At 38.1% G+C, this 16134-nt stretch overlaps 2 protein-coding genes across 3 annotated transcripts; both read left to right on the top strand.

The window, feature by feature from the left end:
- The first annotated feature begins 1268 nt into the window (after window positions 1-1268).
- On the top strand, window positions 1269-10414 carry LOC122091394. Of its 2 annotated transcripts, none has more exons than XM_042661307.1 (5): window positions 1269-1429; window positions 2529-3056; window positions 3150-3257; window positions 3364-3435; window positions 9983-10414. In XM_042661307.1, exons 1-5 carry the CDS (start codon window positions 1388-1390, stop codon window positions 10187-10189), a joined length of 957 nt encoding a protein of 318 aa, XP_042517241.1. In that variant the 5' UTR covers window positions 1269-1387; the 3' UTR covers window positions 10190-10414. The 2 variants fall into 2 exon arrangements, with proteins under 2 accessions (XP_042517241.1, XP_042517242.1); XM_042661308.1 differs by having other exon boundaries at window positions 1270-1429; window positions 3153-3257.
- A 1564-nt stretch (window positions 10415-11978) lies between these two features.
- On the top strand, window positions 11979-16134 carry LOC122091393 (chloroplast stem-loop binding protein of 41 kDa a, chloroplastic). The gene is made up of 6 exons (XM_042661306.1): window positions 11979-12452; window positions 12553-12674; window positions 13486-13588; window positions 14611-14749; window positions 15231-15508; window positions 15812-16134. Exons 1-6 carry the CDS (start codon window positions 12078-12080, stop codon window positions 15992-15994), a joined length of 1200 nt encoding a protein of 399 aa, XP_042517240.1. The 5' UTR covers window positions 11979-12077; the 3' UTR covers window positions 15995-16134.

Here is a 16134-nt window from a genome sequence, read left to right as displayed (position 1 = left end):
TGTAGGTATATAAACTGTCCTACAAGCTTTATTTGACCAATGCAATCTCAAAGCCATTGGATTCTGTAGGTTCCGTTTTGTTGCAAGGGAAATTGAATAGAAGAGAAAAGAAGTAAAAATTTTCAAACTTAATAAGATAACTTTTTTAAATGAGGTTATATCACCAAGTCTAAATCATTCTTTATTTGATTATAAAAAATTGCTTTCCATCTAAATCTTTTGGATTTAAATAGTAAAATTAAAATGGATTGAGTTTTCTTAAGGCCACAATGAATGGGCATCAGTTTACCGTGGTCCATTGGAAGCGTACAATAGGGGAGGAGATGGGGGGTCAGGTCCTGAGCTTCACTTCCTTCACCGTGAGTGAAAGAAAACTTTTTTCAATTAAAATTACATTTAAAAGGAATCGTTGTTAAATATAGTAAGAAATTTAAATAGTTTAGACAATCATGTTGGAAAGGTGGAGAATGCATGTGACAGGAGTCGATCTTTAGATCTTCTACACTCTTGGCAATCTACTCTACAAGTATAAGTTGCAACCAATGCGATATGCATTTGCAACCAATGCGATATGCATTTGCAACCAATGCGTCATGCACTGGATTCAAGTACGATTTTAATAGAACGATTTGAATTTGAATTTGATTTTAATATTATTATTATTTAAAACGGTTAGATTCAAGCGATTTTAATAGAACGATTTGAATTTGAATTTGAATTTGATTTTAATATTATTATTATTTAAAACGGTTAGATTCCTTGAGACTAACATGTATTAGATTCTGAAATGTTATGGGTCCCTTGCATCGATCGGATCTCAGCTGTTCATCGGCGCATAGGAAGTTGTGCGGTTTCTTAACGGTGATAGAGATACTAATCTAACGGAGAGAGTATTACATATACGATCTCCTCGAGGTAAAAGTAAAGTAACCGTCCCTTCTTAAGGCTCCACCACTCTCATGATCTTGTTTTCTGAGGTCAAAGTCAAACTCCAATGTCAGGGAATCAGAAATCCCACAAAATCTTCTAACACGTGGCTATCATGCAAATAATCAATCATATACATCAAAAGTTGTCTTTTTCTCTAGATGCCTATCCAACCGACGCATGGCTCTGTGCTCTACTACTCTACGGCCTACGACAGCAAGGGTGAACTTATCAAAAATGATTTAACTGTAATTACTCAAATACCCTTAGATGCCTTTTCTGCTCATGAAATTGGCTGAGGGTAACCTTTTCCGGTGAGCCGATCATGTTATTTTATTAGGGGTTGGGAGTTTGGGAGCGGTTTTGACTCTTAAAAAGTTAAAAACACTCCGCCTGCAACTAGTGGACTCTTGTCTGTACATCAACAACTCCTTTTTCCCTGCTTAAGAGAGAGAGAGAGATGGGTAAGAGAACCGAATCTGATGGTATGAAGAAAGATCAGGTAATCTCCATTGCCATTGTGTAGCGTGTTTAGTCTCTTCTTTCTGCTTGCTTGCTTGCTTTTGTTCAATTTGTTGTTCTTCATATTTTGTTGCAGTTGCTGTGTGTTTTGTGTCTATTTTCTTTTCCTTTTTTTTTGAGGGGATGGGGTTTTGCTTGGTGCTCTGAGTGTTTCAAGTTGTACCATCATAATGAGAGATGGGTATTATGATTTAAATTTTTTTTCCCCCCATTTTTATGTTGGTGGAAGAAGGGAAGAAGGGTTTTGGAGATAGGGTTTCGTCTATCTATTATATAAGATTGTGTGAATGGCATTGCATTAAAGATAGTTCCACATATATACTCTGCAACTTCCATTTGTTAATTGTGTCGATTTTGTTAGAGAAGCTACTTATTTTGTTCTTAACCATTGTCTATTTTATACCTACATGCATTCCTTACTTCTTTCCTCTTTCCTCTATCATTTTCCTGAAGCTATGTTTTCTGCTTACAAGGCAAACCCATTTCAATTTGAACCTTGAAAATCTGTTAGTTTAAGCTTACAGGAATTGGGAAGCACTGCAGTGATTGGTCCCCTGGTAAATTTAGGAGGCTAAAGTTTTGGGAGTTCATTATAGTATGCACTATTGATTTTTTTCCCCTTGTCAACTTTACTGAGTCAACTCAGGTTGAGTTTACTGGTTTTTAATGTAGCTGACTCAGCCTCATGTTACTTAACTTGTTATGGTCATCTTTTGGTTTTGTGTGTACTCTATGTGTACTTGGCATTCTGTCAAGCTAAGCTGCTTTCCAGGTTTTCTTTCCAGGGTTTAGGAGAAATTTACACTTAGTTGAGCTTTTAAGTAGTCCCATGGAATGGCATTTGCAGTTGCCCTCAAATTTTCCCATGTGTATGAAGTTTCTGTCATACCTTCTGTATTCAAAGCTTATTCCCAAATGAGATAGGTTGATCCTAAGATCATTGATTAGTTAAAAGTGCAGCCAATGTATTCATTATGTTTTGCAGATGTTCACTTAGTTCATGTAAGTGAATATAAGTTTTAGGACCTCCTTTTTTGTTTTAATTCATATTTAGTACCATGTTTATCTGGTCTTGCAAGCTTGAAAGCTCAGCAGCTTCATCAAAAAGAGCCAAATTAAGCACCGAGATGGCAACAAAAGCGACTAAGACACCAGCTTCAAGTAAGAAAAAGTCAAACAACTCGAATTCTGTTGTGAGACGATCTCAACGCATTCAGAAAGTGATTTCGTGTACTCAAGGCAAGGATATTGAGCCTATGACCGAAAACATAGATTTAAGTTTTAGTGATGGAGAAGGTCACCAAGATGAAGACATGCACTACCCTATGGAGGAGAAAAAGATGCAGGTGGAAGACTCGGGTATTCAGAACTTGGGAGGAAAAATCGAGATTTCATGTACTCAAACCAAGGATATCGAGCCTGTGACCGAAAACATAGATTTAAGTGGAAGTGATGAAGAGGATCACCAAGATGAAGAAAGACACCACCCTATGGAGGAGAAAAAGATGCAAGAAGAAGACTCGGGTATTCGTAACTTGGAAGGAAAAATCGATTATCTGACTCTGCTTTTAGAAGCTCAAGAAAAAAATCATGAAGCAAAGTCCATGGTAGTTTATTTGCCATTTCTTTCAAGGTTGTTGGTTGAATTGTTAGCTTTGTTGTTACTCTTGTAATATTCTATTTTATACACTGTCTAAAAGCAGGGAGTTGATACGGGCTTTCAATCCCCGAATCTGTGTTGTGCTGACATCAAAGCACGTGCAAAAAAGGATGAGTACAAGATCATGTACATAGACTCTCAAAAAAAGGTTATATATAATTAATGGCTTAGTTTTATTATTGTCTTGGCATATGGTGAATAATTAATTGATTAATTGATTTATTGTTATTTGGATGTCTTTATGTTGTTTTTAGATCGAGCGCTTGCAAGAGGAGAATCATCAACTGGCTATGAAGTTGGAAAATGCTCTTGGCAAGCTTCAAGCAGTATGTCTCAAACTCTTTCAAATTCTGTATTTTCAATAATTCTATATTTTTGGTGTGACTGTTTTGTTCAAGTTTGGGGTTCTTGTCTAGATACTAAATGTAGTTGTGCAATTGTAGTAATGGATTTGATATAACTACCATGACAATCTCTCGGTGGTCTAGAATTATGTTTAACCACCATTATTAATGTAGAACTAGAATCGGCAAACCAACCTAGTCCCAAAACAGCAGGATACTCTCGAAGAACAAACACAAGTCAAATTAGGATAATAGCACAGCAGATCAGATTACAAGAGAAATCAGACCTGAAACAGTTGAAGCTATTGAACCAAATACTAGGGTTTCTCTGATCAGATTAGGACCGATGACAGGGGCTTACAAGACTTCAAATAGGTCCAAATCAACTTAATACCATGAACCAAAATCCACGAGAACAGTAGGAACTGAACCAGATCTGTCAATTTCAGTTCTGCTATGTCACAGGTCACTAAAAGACAAGAAAAGGGAGAATTTTTAAATCTCTCAAACCACTGGTCAGAAAGAGCTCCCCTTTGGGTCGAGTTCTTCCCCAGGTAGGACCTATCTTTGATCCAAATTTCAGCCCAAACTGATGGCTGAAAGTGTTTCTGGCAGCAAGGGATCAAATAGGAAAAATATGAGGATTTTCTGGACAGAATTGAGAGAAAAGTGATTTAATTAAATACCTATAACAGTAGATCAGATCTGGAACACGTTGAGTATGGAAGAAAAGAGGGAGATAACTAGAAGAGAACCTCTTGTGCTTCACACTGCAAAGAGTTAATTGGATCAAACACCAATTCCATCAGCCTTGATCAAACACAAGACAAATCTCCATGTAGAAGACAATAGCAACAACCATTAATTTGTTTATTAAATCATCTAGGCCTTTAGGAGCCTCCTCTTATTTATTTATAATGTTAATGGGGGAGAGAATTACAAAATAGAAGGTTCCTCAAAAAGGAAACCAAATATTCTCCTAATACAATAGCTACTAAAAACTGAAATTAGAAACTAGCTACTAAAGACTTGACTCAATTAATAACTTGACTCCTAAGGAAACAAATATAACTCAAATCAAGCCCAACTAGAAAGGAAACTAATGAAAATGGAAACTAACTAGTAATCCCGTACTCAATCTTAGAGCCCCCTTTTTAGACTCATAAAAGTGGTATATTACACTCAAAACACATGGGATTAAAGGCCTAACATGTATGGAACCCAACCCTAGGCTTATTCCTAATAAAATAAGCCTATTTTGGTAATTAATTTGCATCAACTCTCCCGGTCTTAAAAGAACTCGACTCCGTCGAGTTTGGTCGTGCCCCCAGGATTCCCTTGTAAAACGCTCGCCGATGAGGTGGCACATATCTCGAAACAGAAGGGAGCATAACTCCAAGAGGAGGGAGAGTAGGTTGATGTGTCACTGGAGCAGGAGTCAGTCGACGACGTGGCATGTCTGATAATGCATGTGGCCTCATTAAGTACACACAACCTCCTTGCTTCACCTTTATGGTGTTCCGTGCGCCATCATAGAGAATGCATGCATGTCGCTGCCAAGGTCGCCCTAGAAGAATGTCGCAGTGCGCCAATGAGGTGACCAAACAGGTGACATGGTACTGTAACGGTCCAAACTGTAAGTGTACTCGAACAACTGCAGTGGCCTCTTCTCGAGCTGTGGGTCCAAAACCTCGCACGTGAATCTTCTTGGAAAGCTGCGTCTGTGGAAGGTTGTGTGCTCGAACAAATTCAGCAGATATAAAATTTGTTTCTGCCCCAGTATCAACAACTGCATGAACATCAGGAGGGTTGGAGCCTTGCAGGAGAGTACCCTTCTGTCTGAAGAGAGGAGCCTTATCAACTAGTCTATTCGAAAAGGATGAAACGCTCGCTGAATGAGCTTCTACAACCTCATCTTCATCATCGACAATATCATCGTCCTCGAGGGGATAAGGATATAAATGAGATTCATCTTCATTCTTCTCTGTCGGTTGCTTCTCTGCTACGTTCACAGAACGAGTCCTGTTAGGACACTTGTTGGAATAGTGACCCTTCTCGCCACAACTATGGCATATGATATTCTTCACCCCAACACTATCCTTGTTGAACTCTGACCTTTTTTCAACTCTACGAGCTTCAGGTTTCTTTTCCTCTTTACGTGGTGGAGGTCTATAAACTGAAGAAGTCTTGAGCATACCCTTCCAATAAATGGACTTCTCTTTAGCTGTCTTGGCATGAGCTGCTGCCACATCAACAGACCTGAAATCAGTGTTAGCCAACTCAAGTCGAATCTCAGTACTTAACCCACTGATATATCACATCACCCGTTGTTGGTCTGTTTCCTGAAGTCGACACCTTGAAGACAGTTTGTGGAATTCGAGGGTGTATGAATCCACATCTTTGTTCCCTTGTTGCAAGTTAAGTAATTTATGGAACATTACCTTTTCATAATTAAGAGGAACAAATTTTTCAGTCAGGATTTGCTTCATGACCTCCCAATTGGTAACGGGTCCAAGTCTTCTGACAAACCTTGCATGTAGTACATCATTCCAGCATGAACATGCATACCCAATAAACTTGGTGATGATGAGTTCACACTTCTTCACGTCTGGAAGAGACTTATACGCAAAAATTCTCTCCACTTTGGTAAGCCAGTCAAGAAATTCCTCAGGTCCCTTTTCACCACTGAACTCAGGAACCTCAACTTTGATGCCATAATCTTTGTCAAAAAATTGCCGAGTAACATCCTGGGGAACAACTGGATCAAGTTGCTGCCTCTGAGGTGTATCTTTGATCTGTAAAGTGTTGAGCTGAGGAGGTAATGTAGAGGATCTTTCTTCAGCTCGCTTGTCGGACCTCTTCATAAAGGCAATCATCTCTTCCATAAACTTATCAAACTTGGCTTCAGTCCTCTCAAGCCTAGCATCAGTATTCTGTTGGTTCTCCGCTAACTCGCGATACAATTTGTGCAACTCAACATTGGTGATGTGACTTGCCATGGATAGAAAATTGCAGGAAAATTTGCTCTGATACCACTTAATGTAGAACTAGAATCGGCAAACCAACCTAGTCCCAAAACAGCAGGATACTCTCGAAGAACAAACACAAGTCAAATTAGGATAATAGCACAGCAGATCAGATTACAAGAGAAATCAGACCTGAAACAGTTGAAGCTATTGAACCAAATACTAGGGTTTCTTTGATCAGATTAGGACCGATGACAGGGGCTTGCAAGACTTCAAATAGGTCCAAATCAACTTAATACCATGAACCAAAATCCACGAGAACAGTAGGAACTGAACCAGATCTGTCAATTTCAGTTCTGCTATGTCACAGGTCACTAAAAGACAAGAAAAGGGAGAAGTTTTAAATCTCTCAAACCACTGGTCAGAAAGAGCTTCCCTTTGGGTCGAGTTCTTCCCCAGGTAGGACCTATCTTTGATCCAAATTTCAGCCCAAACTGATGGCTGAAAGTGTTTCTGGCAGCAAGGGATCAAATAGGAAAAATATGAAGATTATCTGGACAGAATTGAGAGAAAAGTGATTTAATTAAATACCTATAACAGTAGATCAGATTTGGATCACCTTGAGTATGGAAGAAAAGAGGAAGATAACTAGAAGAGAACCTCTTGTGCTTCACACCGCAGAGAGTTAATTGGATCAAACACCAATTCCATCAGCCTTGATCAAACACAAGACAAATCTCCATGTAGAAGACAATAGCAACAACCATTAATTTGTTTATTAAATCATCTAGGCCTTTAGGAGCCTCCTCTTCTTTATTTATAATGTTAATGAAGGAGGGAATTACAAAATAGAAGGTTCCTCAAAAAGGAAACCAAATATTCTCCTAATACAATAGCTACTAAAACTGAAATTAGAAACTAGCTACTAAAGACTTGACTCAATTAATAACTTGACTCCTAAGGAAACAAATATAACTCAAATCAAGCCCAACTAGAAAGGAAACTAATGAAAATGGAAACTAACTAGTAATCCCGTACTCAATCTTAGAGCCCCCTTTTTAGACTCATAAAAGTGGTATATTACACTCAAAACACATGGGATAAAAGGCCTAACATGTATGGAACCCAACCCTAGGCTTATTCCTAATAAAACAAGCCTATTTTGGTAATTAATCTGCATCAATTATCATTGAGAAGTTGATTCTGATTTGTCTTAATTCACCACCATTCTTTCTCCCCAAAAAAAAAAAAAAAAACTTCTCCCATTCCAAATCCAAATTTTTCTTAGATGATCCTGTTTCTTAGCTTAGTGTTTGAGATTTTAAATGTAACCGCAAGCATACGGATCAGTATAGCTACGGGTCGAACTCAGGGAGAGCAGCCACTTTATTTATTTTTCTTCTTTTAATAATGCGAAAGTGAACCTATTAGTGGTTGTGATCTAATTCTAACTACCGTCCTAAACATATGTATCTAAAATAACGTCCTAACCATTCGTCATCTAAGAATTTAAAGACGCAAGCCACGCAATTAAAATTAAATAAATAAATAACTGATAATAAACAACCCACGCAATTAAAAAAAACAATAAAGGAAAAAAAATGCCGAAATAAAAATAAAGTAAAAGAAAGGGGATAAAGCTAGAGAGAGACTCACAAGTAGGTTTCTCTACTTAGCCCGAAGGATGCATCATAATATGAGCTTCCCTACTTGACCAGAGAGTCACTCTTATAAGGGTTACTCTACTTGGCTTTAGGGAAAGGGAGACAATTAAAATAAAAACAATAAATTGATGGTTCTATGGCTAGGAGGGGCAAAGCCAACACATACACTAGCCATGAACCTTGGGGAAAGGGATAGCAATAATGTAATGACTGAAATTAAAATCCTAAATTAAGAAAGAAAAGGTAGTTAGAAGAGGGAATGAGAGGGGGGAGAGAAGATTACTAAAGGAGCCTGCTTACTTAAATCAATGCTTGAACTTGAAAGCTTGGGTGATTTGAGATACTACTAGTACTAAAAACTAGATCTGGAATAAACCAAATCTGAAATTTCTAGTATTAGAGAAAACAAATCTTGACAAAAAAAAAAGATGCTCCATGGCTTGTGATCTTGTCACCTAGATCTAAGCCTAGAATTATAACTTTAAAAATTACAACCCAATTGCATAAATCATAAACATAAAAGGCTGAATAAGAATAAAAGAGTGCTTGCATTAATTGACATAAAAAGCTATTACAAAAGTGATTAAAGAAAAAATAAAGAAGAACTAAAACTAAAGTGAGTGAGAGAGGGAGAGAGAGAAGAGAACTAAGCATAAACTAGAAAATAAACTAAGGGGAATAATAAAAAATATGAGGGGGGAGGAAGGGGCTTTTATAGGGCTTTGGTCTTGCCTCCTTCCTTCTACAAGTCTTCTTTAAGAAAAGAAAGAAAATAAAATAAAATTAAATTTTGGTAAAAATCCTCATTCTCTGAGATATTGTGTGAGGAAAGAGAGAATCTGTTTTCAAAATTAACAAATTTTATTCATTCATTGCAATATTAACCAATATCTTGCAATCTTGATTAAATCAGAAAGGAATCTCTGCATAGCATCTTCAAGATCTTGTGAGGTGGCAATGAGAGAGAATAATCTTCAGGATTTTGTAGGAGAGAGGATGTGGTAACAATGAGTGGGTCCCACCTTTGGACAAGTTAATTCAAGTTTGGACCGGTTCTTGATTCACTTTAAGCACTTTCTCTTGTAGACTTGGAAACTAAAAAAAAAAAACAGGAAAAATAAAAGTAGTACTATCCAAAGTGGGGCAAAATGTACACTTATATCCCTAAGATTTCACACATTATTGTGATCATCACTTAGGGACCTTTGTGTATTCCGTCGGCTTGGCGGGGTCTTATTTTACTCATAATGAAATCCTTTTGATTTTGGACCTGAACTTAATTGGTGCACAGATGCATTCGGTTCTACTATGTGACAGCTCATATAGGGCTGAAACTTTCTGGACAGTCAGACTCCAAGGTCCCTGCATATATGTCAAATTTCAGACCAATCCGAGTTTGCCAAGTGGCAAAACAAAGAGTTGAAAAAGGATGGGACTACCAACGGGCTGCAAGGGACTAAAGTAGGTACATGGACATGCACGGGAGGGTATGGAAAATAATTGAATTTGAAGCTAAAAATTTGACATCTGGTCAAGGTAGATCATATTTCCGAGATGGCTAGATATCTATGAGTGAGATTTACCATTTCACTCTTCCTTGTCTAGAACTTTTCTTTTTTTTTTGGTGGGGGGGGGGTTGCAATTAGCATTTAGATGTTATTGTTAGATAAATAATTCTGTCATGGTCAGTAGGTCACATGCACTTCATATTGATTACCTGTGAGCTAAGGTAGAGCTAGCTTAGTCTACATAATTTGCTTTGAAATTTCAAAGCTCAAGCCATGCTTTAAATATGTATCTTTGATTTCTTCGTGCTACTTGTGTGCTAAGTATATGTTTAACTGGTTTCTTTGAATTTTAAAGCCATTAAACTTTTGTATCCTTTTTGGTTAACTGCAGTATGAAAAAGGACACACCGTCTTCTCTGAAACAATTGAGAAGCTAAAGGATGCAATGTTGATATCTACTATTACAAAAACAACTGAAATGATGCTTGGTCTTTCTCCTGGGGCAAACAATGGCGATGGCGCTACTCCAATTGTAACTGAAGCCAGATCTCCAGTAGCTAAAACAAGGAAGATAGCAAAATCTGGTGGAAGGAAATGACCATCACTAATCCCATGGAACTGTTTGTCTACTTTCAGTGTGTGTTTTAGATTGCAGTTAGCATGAACTAATTTGGTTGGTTTGTACAGCTACGCAATACTAGACTCCTAAAACTGACAAGTCAAAATCTTTTCCCCTGTGCTTACCTATATCAGTTTTAGATGCCTATGTACTCTGAATGTTGATTTCCTGGGCATAAGAATTGTGAAACATGAATCCTGGACAGCATCAGACTCTTAAGGAGAGGAATATAGGAGTTTGTCACTTGGAAACAGCCTCTCTTGCGAAGCAAGGGGTAAGGCTGCGTGTATATAAGTATATGTGCCTGTCCCAGTCCTTGCAGTAGTTGGAGCCTTGTGCACTGGGTTACTCTTTTTTCGCTAGGTATTTGACGAAATAAGATATTGAAAGGAAGGCGCTAAAGAGGACATTATTTTTCTTTTCAATTTGCCCTCTAGATTCATTTATGTCATTTTAGTCTACTTACATATGCACTACTTAAGTTTCATATATGCAATGGTATGAGCTGATTTGTGCAGAGGGCAGTTTTATACTCTCCATTCAATAAGCAAGGAGATCCCAAAATTAAATGCTTTTCAAAATCTAACCAAAAAGGGTAGGAGGACAAAGATCACTTTTAAATAGAAACCCATGATGAGTTTGAAATTTTGCATTTATTGTCTGAGTACATTAAACTCCTTTCCATCAAAATTGAAATCAGAAAAATGGTTGAAACTGGATCTCCAATTCATCTTCACAGTTGCACTCATCAAGAGAGGTAGAGAAAAATGGTTGAAATTGATGGGTTCCTGGGGTTTGAGGTTGCTGTCACCACATCCACCATTTTGCTCATATGCCTCATCTGCCATTGTTGGCTGTGGAGATGAAAAATCCAAGTACACCCCATGTGTTGTTGATCATAAGAGGCTAAGAGATCTTGAGAGGGCAGGTGATGGTACTCCACTAGCTGGTAAAGGCACTGGTTCTCCCTCCCCAGGTTTGCGTTATCATTAGCTAACCTAAGAAAGCCAATACTATATCACTGCAGAGAGAGAATTAAGTGAAGGAGAACTATATCATCTTTAACTTGCAGCATTTCGGGCTCCTTTTACTTCTCAGGCATGTTGAGAGGCGGACGATATCTGATCGGCAGGACAACCTTCCATGTGAGGAGCTGGTTGACCATGATCGGTTTGCATAGGCGATCGACCAGCAATGGCCAAGGTTTGAAAAAGTAATGCGGGAGTCACCTCCCTTGGGTGTTGTTGGCTAGGATCATGAGAAACAAAAGGAGCATGTGATTCTAAGTTCAACTCCTCTTACCCTCTTGGGGCCACTCATAGGGGTGTTTAATGTTTTTCATTGCTTTCAGTGAAAATTGAATGGTTCTCATTCAATCTTGGGATAACTTGATCCATATGATTATGGGGTCAATATGAATTCACGGGATTAGTCAGGCCGAAGACCTAAATACCTATCGTTAGCCAAAGAAAAATGGGAAACAAATAGAAAGGCGACAGAGTGATGTGCAAAATAGGGAAATAAATATAGGATAACTTGACTTAATGAACGAATCGTTGACTTAATTGAGGAAGTCATGACCTTTTTCGCACTGTATCAATTCAATCCAACCGTTGCCAGAGAGAGGTCTCAGGATCTTCGATTAATACTGGGTTCATGAAATCAGGACTCAAGTAGTCGAAATTTTTTCAATTTTTTAACTGTAAATTCTAGCTTCAGCCTTCAGCCTTCAGCCTTCAGCCTTCAGCTCCCACAATTTACCCGGGAAAATTAGCGGTAACTCTCCAGGTCAGTATATAAAGTTAGTGGCTTTATCTTTGGATCAAAATTTCTGGTTCTCATACAACGAGAAGTTGAAGCAGCAGAGATGGCTTCTTTTGCCTCTTCATCTTCTCTGCTTTTCTCCTCTCCAACCTCTAATGTTTCTTCTCATCCCCGTCTCCCTGTTTCATCCTCTGTATACTCTTTCTCTCAGTCTTCTAGTCTTTCGTCTTCTCTCTCCATTTCTGCTCCTCTCCTGTACCCCAAAAATTCCAGGGTCCTATCTTTCTCTTCCTTCAGTGTCAAGGCAAGTTCAGAGAAGAAAAAGGTTCTCATTGTCAACACTAACAGTGGTGGGCATGCGGTTATTGGGTTTTACTTTGCTAAGGAGCTTCTGGGTTCTGGTTATGATGTCACGGTGATGACTGTTGGGGATGAGAAATCTGACAAGATGAAGAAGCCTCCTTTCAACAGATTCTCTGTTAAGTTTCTCCATTATATGGGCTACTGCCTTCAATTTTGAGAATGAAGTCTTTTTTTTTTACTAGGTTATTTTGTGATGATGGGTTTAAAATTTTCAGGAGATTGTGAGTGCTGGAGGTAGTACGGTGTGGGGAGATCCAGCTGAGGTCGGGAAGGTTGTTGGAGGAGCGGTTTTCGATGTTGTGTTGGACAACAATGGCAAGGATTTGGACACTGTGAGGTTTGTTCTTAATGATTCTCTTCTTGAGTTTGATTACTACTGCTTCATCCTTCAGAATGCTGTCAGTGATAAAAATGAAAGAAAATAGTGACGGGCAATGCTAGTTGATCTTGGGAAACCTCTTGGATTTGAGCAACTCAATTTTTAGGTTTCAGATTAAAATTTGAAATAATTTCAAATGATTGCTTCAGAAAATTCCTTTTTTGGTACTTACTCAATAGGGGTAATATGAAATTCATCTGTTGGATTTGTTTCTGTTGTTATGTGTGAAACCCGGTGAAGAAACTTTGTCCTTGTATATGGATAATGGTTATTGAAGGTCATCACCCACACACACACATTTGAGAAGTTGTACCTTTTTGCTTTTTCAAATTACATGCTGACTTGGTTTACAAGAGAAGCCGAAGCATAGAATTTAGGGGAAGGCATGCACTACAAATTTGTTCTCAAACATGAACAAGGTATATAAAAAAGTCTGAAAAATAAAATAAGGAGAAGCTGAATGAAGATAAGCCACAGTTTTCATGTTAAAATCCTCAGCAAACTCTTTCTAAGTTGGGTGACAGAAGTACATTAATGATCAGACCTTTTTAATTTTTTCTTTTTTTTTCAGACCTTTTGAGTTATTAAGAGGATTAATGCAGCTAACCTGGTGGCATAGGCTTGCCTGGATAGAGACAAAAATATGAAAATTTCCTATCCTTCTTTATGTTCTTCCATCTCTTGTTCTCACACACATAGATGCATAAAACACTGTTATTTCTGTATGCAATCTTTTGTCAAGTCTTCCTAATCTCAACTCTCAAACTAGGCCTGTGGCAGATTGGGCCAAGAGTGCTGGTGTCAAGCAATTTCTGTTCATCAGCAGTGCTGGAATTTATAAGCCAACGGATGAGCCTCCTCATATTGAAGGGGTATGTTCTATGATTTATTTCCAGAAGCATAAAACTCTCTGTTGCATGGGATGATTTACATTATGTCTGAATGCATAGTCTGTGATTCACTGCGGGTCCCGAATCGATTTTAATTGATTAATATTCAGATTCACTAGATTCTATTATTCCAATATTTTCAGAGGTGTTCGTAATGCTGTGTTTTGATTGTAATTCCTCTTGTTTAACTTGAGTATGGCATCTTATAGCTGAACTGCCCTGGTTATCATTTTACAGAAGGAAAATTAAAGTCTCATACTACAATCAATTTGGTGATGTCCTGCAACTTCTACATTAGCATTGGAACCAAAATTTCACAAACTTTCATGTCTTTGCAGTTGAACCAAATGACAACATTGAGATATGTCAAAACAAGAACTGTGCAAGATGTTTAACTTGTATGAAAGTATGAACCTAATAGAGCAAAAGAGAAAGGGGGCAAGCTGCCCCAAGCTCGAAAAAGGTATATAGGAGTAGGGATACCAGAAAAGTGGGGATTCAGATCCTCTCCAGCCGGGGAATCATGGGGTTTCACTTTCTCTCTCCTGTTTTGACTCTTGTTGGTCCCTCTCCAGCCACCCCCTGGGCTGGAGAGGATCTAAATCTGAAAAGTTGGGGGGGTGATATAAGATGTCTTATTGAGTAAATATGATCAGTATATTTCATTTGATATGGACCTTTCAATTGATCTGGGTCTATTTGAATTAGTCACATGTTTAGTCAACATCTGTCTTGGTTCATCAACTAAATGGTCTCTTTTCACATACCTAACAAGTTATTAAGTTGTACAATATGTAAGATTTATGCTTGCACAATTCATGATACAGACTCCGTCACTTAGGCTTTTATTCTTTTGCAACTTTTTAGGGGCTCCTGGACATTTATATGGTTTTCATAATGAATTTTGACTTGCCTTTTGTTTCCTTTTCATGAGCTAGACAGCTAACCTTAAGTTGAGTTTATCTCGATCTTGACTCCTTCCTTGAGTGACTCCTATGGTACAGGAAGTTGTTAAAGCTGATGCCGGTCATGTTGCAGTGGAAAAATACATATCGGAGATTTTCAGTAGTTGGGCCACATTCCGTCCACAATACATGATTGGTTCTGGAAACAACAAAGATTGTGAAGAGTGGTTCTTTGATCGTAAGTACCAAGCAACAATATGGATTTTGTGTATATAAAAAAGCCAGATATTTCAACCAGTATAAAATTGTTGTTGCCACTGGGCTACGCCACTACTCATTTGGAATGATCTGGAGGGGATGGAGTAGTGAGTAAAACTTGGACAACTGAATTCAATTCACTTGTTGCTAATTAATTTCATTGAACTCAGTAGCCTCAAACAGTCTTGGTTGATACATAATTATATGTCGCCTTGTCTCATGGATAAATAAACTGCTGGGTTAATATTTAGATTCAAAGTCTGAGGTTTAAATCATTTTTCACTGGACCTGGTCAGCTTGTTTGTGATACGCATTTGCATATTCTGAAACTAGACTAGAAAAACATTGTACATTTATGTTCTTGGATTTACAGTAAATAGAACTGATTACAAATGTAGAAGTTCATGTGTTCTTTTCTTCTATTCATGTACTCTGACATGTAGGAATTTTACTCACAACAGGAATTGTTCGGAACAGACCAGTTCCAATCCCTGGCTCAGGAATGCAACTCACCAACATCTCCCGTGTTAGGGACTTATCTTCCATGCTTACCTTATCGGTCCAGAATCCAGCTGTTTCAAGTGGAAAAATTTTCAACTGTGTATCTGACCGTGCATTAACTCTGGATGGAATGGCTAAACTCTGTGCTAAGGCTGCAGGTCTCCCTGTTGACATTGTGCATTATGATCCAAAAGCTGTTGGCATTGATGCGAAGAAGGCATTTCCTTTTCGTAATATGGTATGTTTTTTGCACTTCCTTGCATTAGAAGTGCATAAAATTCCTTAATAGCTTAGTGACACAGAGAGCTGATGCCTTAATAGTTCATCAAATTTCCAATCTTGAGAGAGAGAGAGAGAGAGTTGAAAAAAGGAACTTGGTCACTTTCAATCTTTAGGTTCTCTCCTTGTTGGAGTAAACTGTTTCCTGTGGCATTAAGAGGTTGTTCTCTTTCATTGAATTTCATCTATGGGTAACTGAGATAATACTAACACCTTAACCATGTACAATGAGAGTTGATTTTGATTGGTTGGTGTGGCACAGCACTTCTATGCAGAACCAAGAGCTGCCAAGGAGATACTGGGGTGGAGCAGTACCACTAACCTTCCTGAAGATTTGAAGGAGAGGTTTGATGAGTATGTAAAGATTGGTAGAGACAAGAAGTCCATGAAGTTTGAGATTGATGATCTGATATTGGATTCACTTAAAGTTGCAGTACCAGTGTAAAGGCCAAAACAGAGTATCATTGCTCAGATGTTTTACCTTGTAAAATCACACAATGGCCTGAGTAGCCATTTTTGTACTTCTTTATTGTATATGCATTACTTTATCATCAATGTCAAGATATGGCCCACTTTATTGTGCCA

This window comes from Macadamia integrifolia, chromosome 10, assembly GCF_013358625.1.
Source record: "Macadamia integrifolia cultivar HAES 741 chromosome 10, SCU_Mint_v3, whole genome shotgun sequence".
Taxonomy (NCBI): domain Eukaryota; kingdom Viridiplantae; phylum Streptophyta; class Magnoliopsida; order Proteales; family Proteaceae; genus Macadamia; species Macadamia integrifolia.
The sequence above is the reverse complement of the archived record's forward strand: the minus strand, read 5'-3'. Positions and strand labels throughout refer to the sequence as shown.

Excerpts from the sequence above, each read along its gene's own strand:
- LOC122091393 (XM_042661306.1), top strand. The coding sequence starts at position 12,078 with ATGGCTTCTTTTGCCTCTTCATCTTCTCTGCTTTTCTCCTCTCCAACC. Across the intron at positions 12,675-13,485 it reads AAGGATTTGGACACTGTGAG|GCCTGTGGCAGATTGGGCCA; the intron begins GTTTGTTCTTAA and ends CTCTCAAACTAG. Across the intron at positions 14,750-15,230 it reads TGAAGAGTGGTTCTTTGATC|GAATTGTTCGGAACAGACCA; the intron begins GTAAGTACCAAG and ends TACTCACAACAG.
- LOC122091394 (XM_042661307.1), top strand. The coding sequence starts at position 1,388 with ATGGGTAAGAGAACCGAATCTGATGGTATGAAGAAAGATCAG. Across the intron at positions 3,057-3,149 it reads ATCATGAAGCAAAGTCCATG|CAGGGAGTTGATACGGGCTT; the intron begins GTAGTTTATTTG and ends ACTGTCTAAAAG. Across the intron at positions 3,258-3,363 it reads ACATAGACTCTCAAAAAAAG|ATCGAGCGCTTGCAAGAGGA; the intron begins GTTATATATAAT and ends TGTTGTTTTTAG.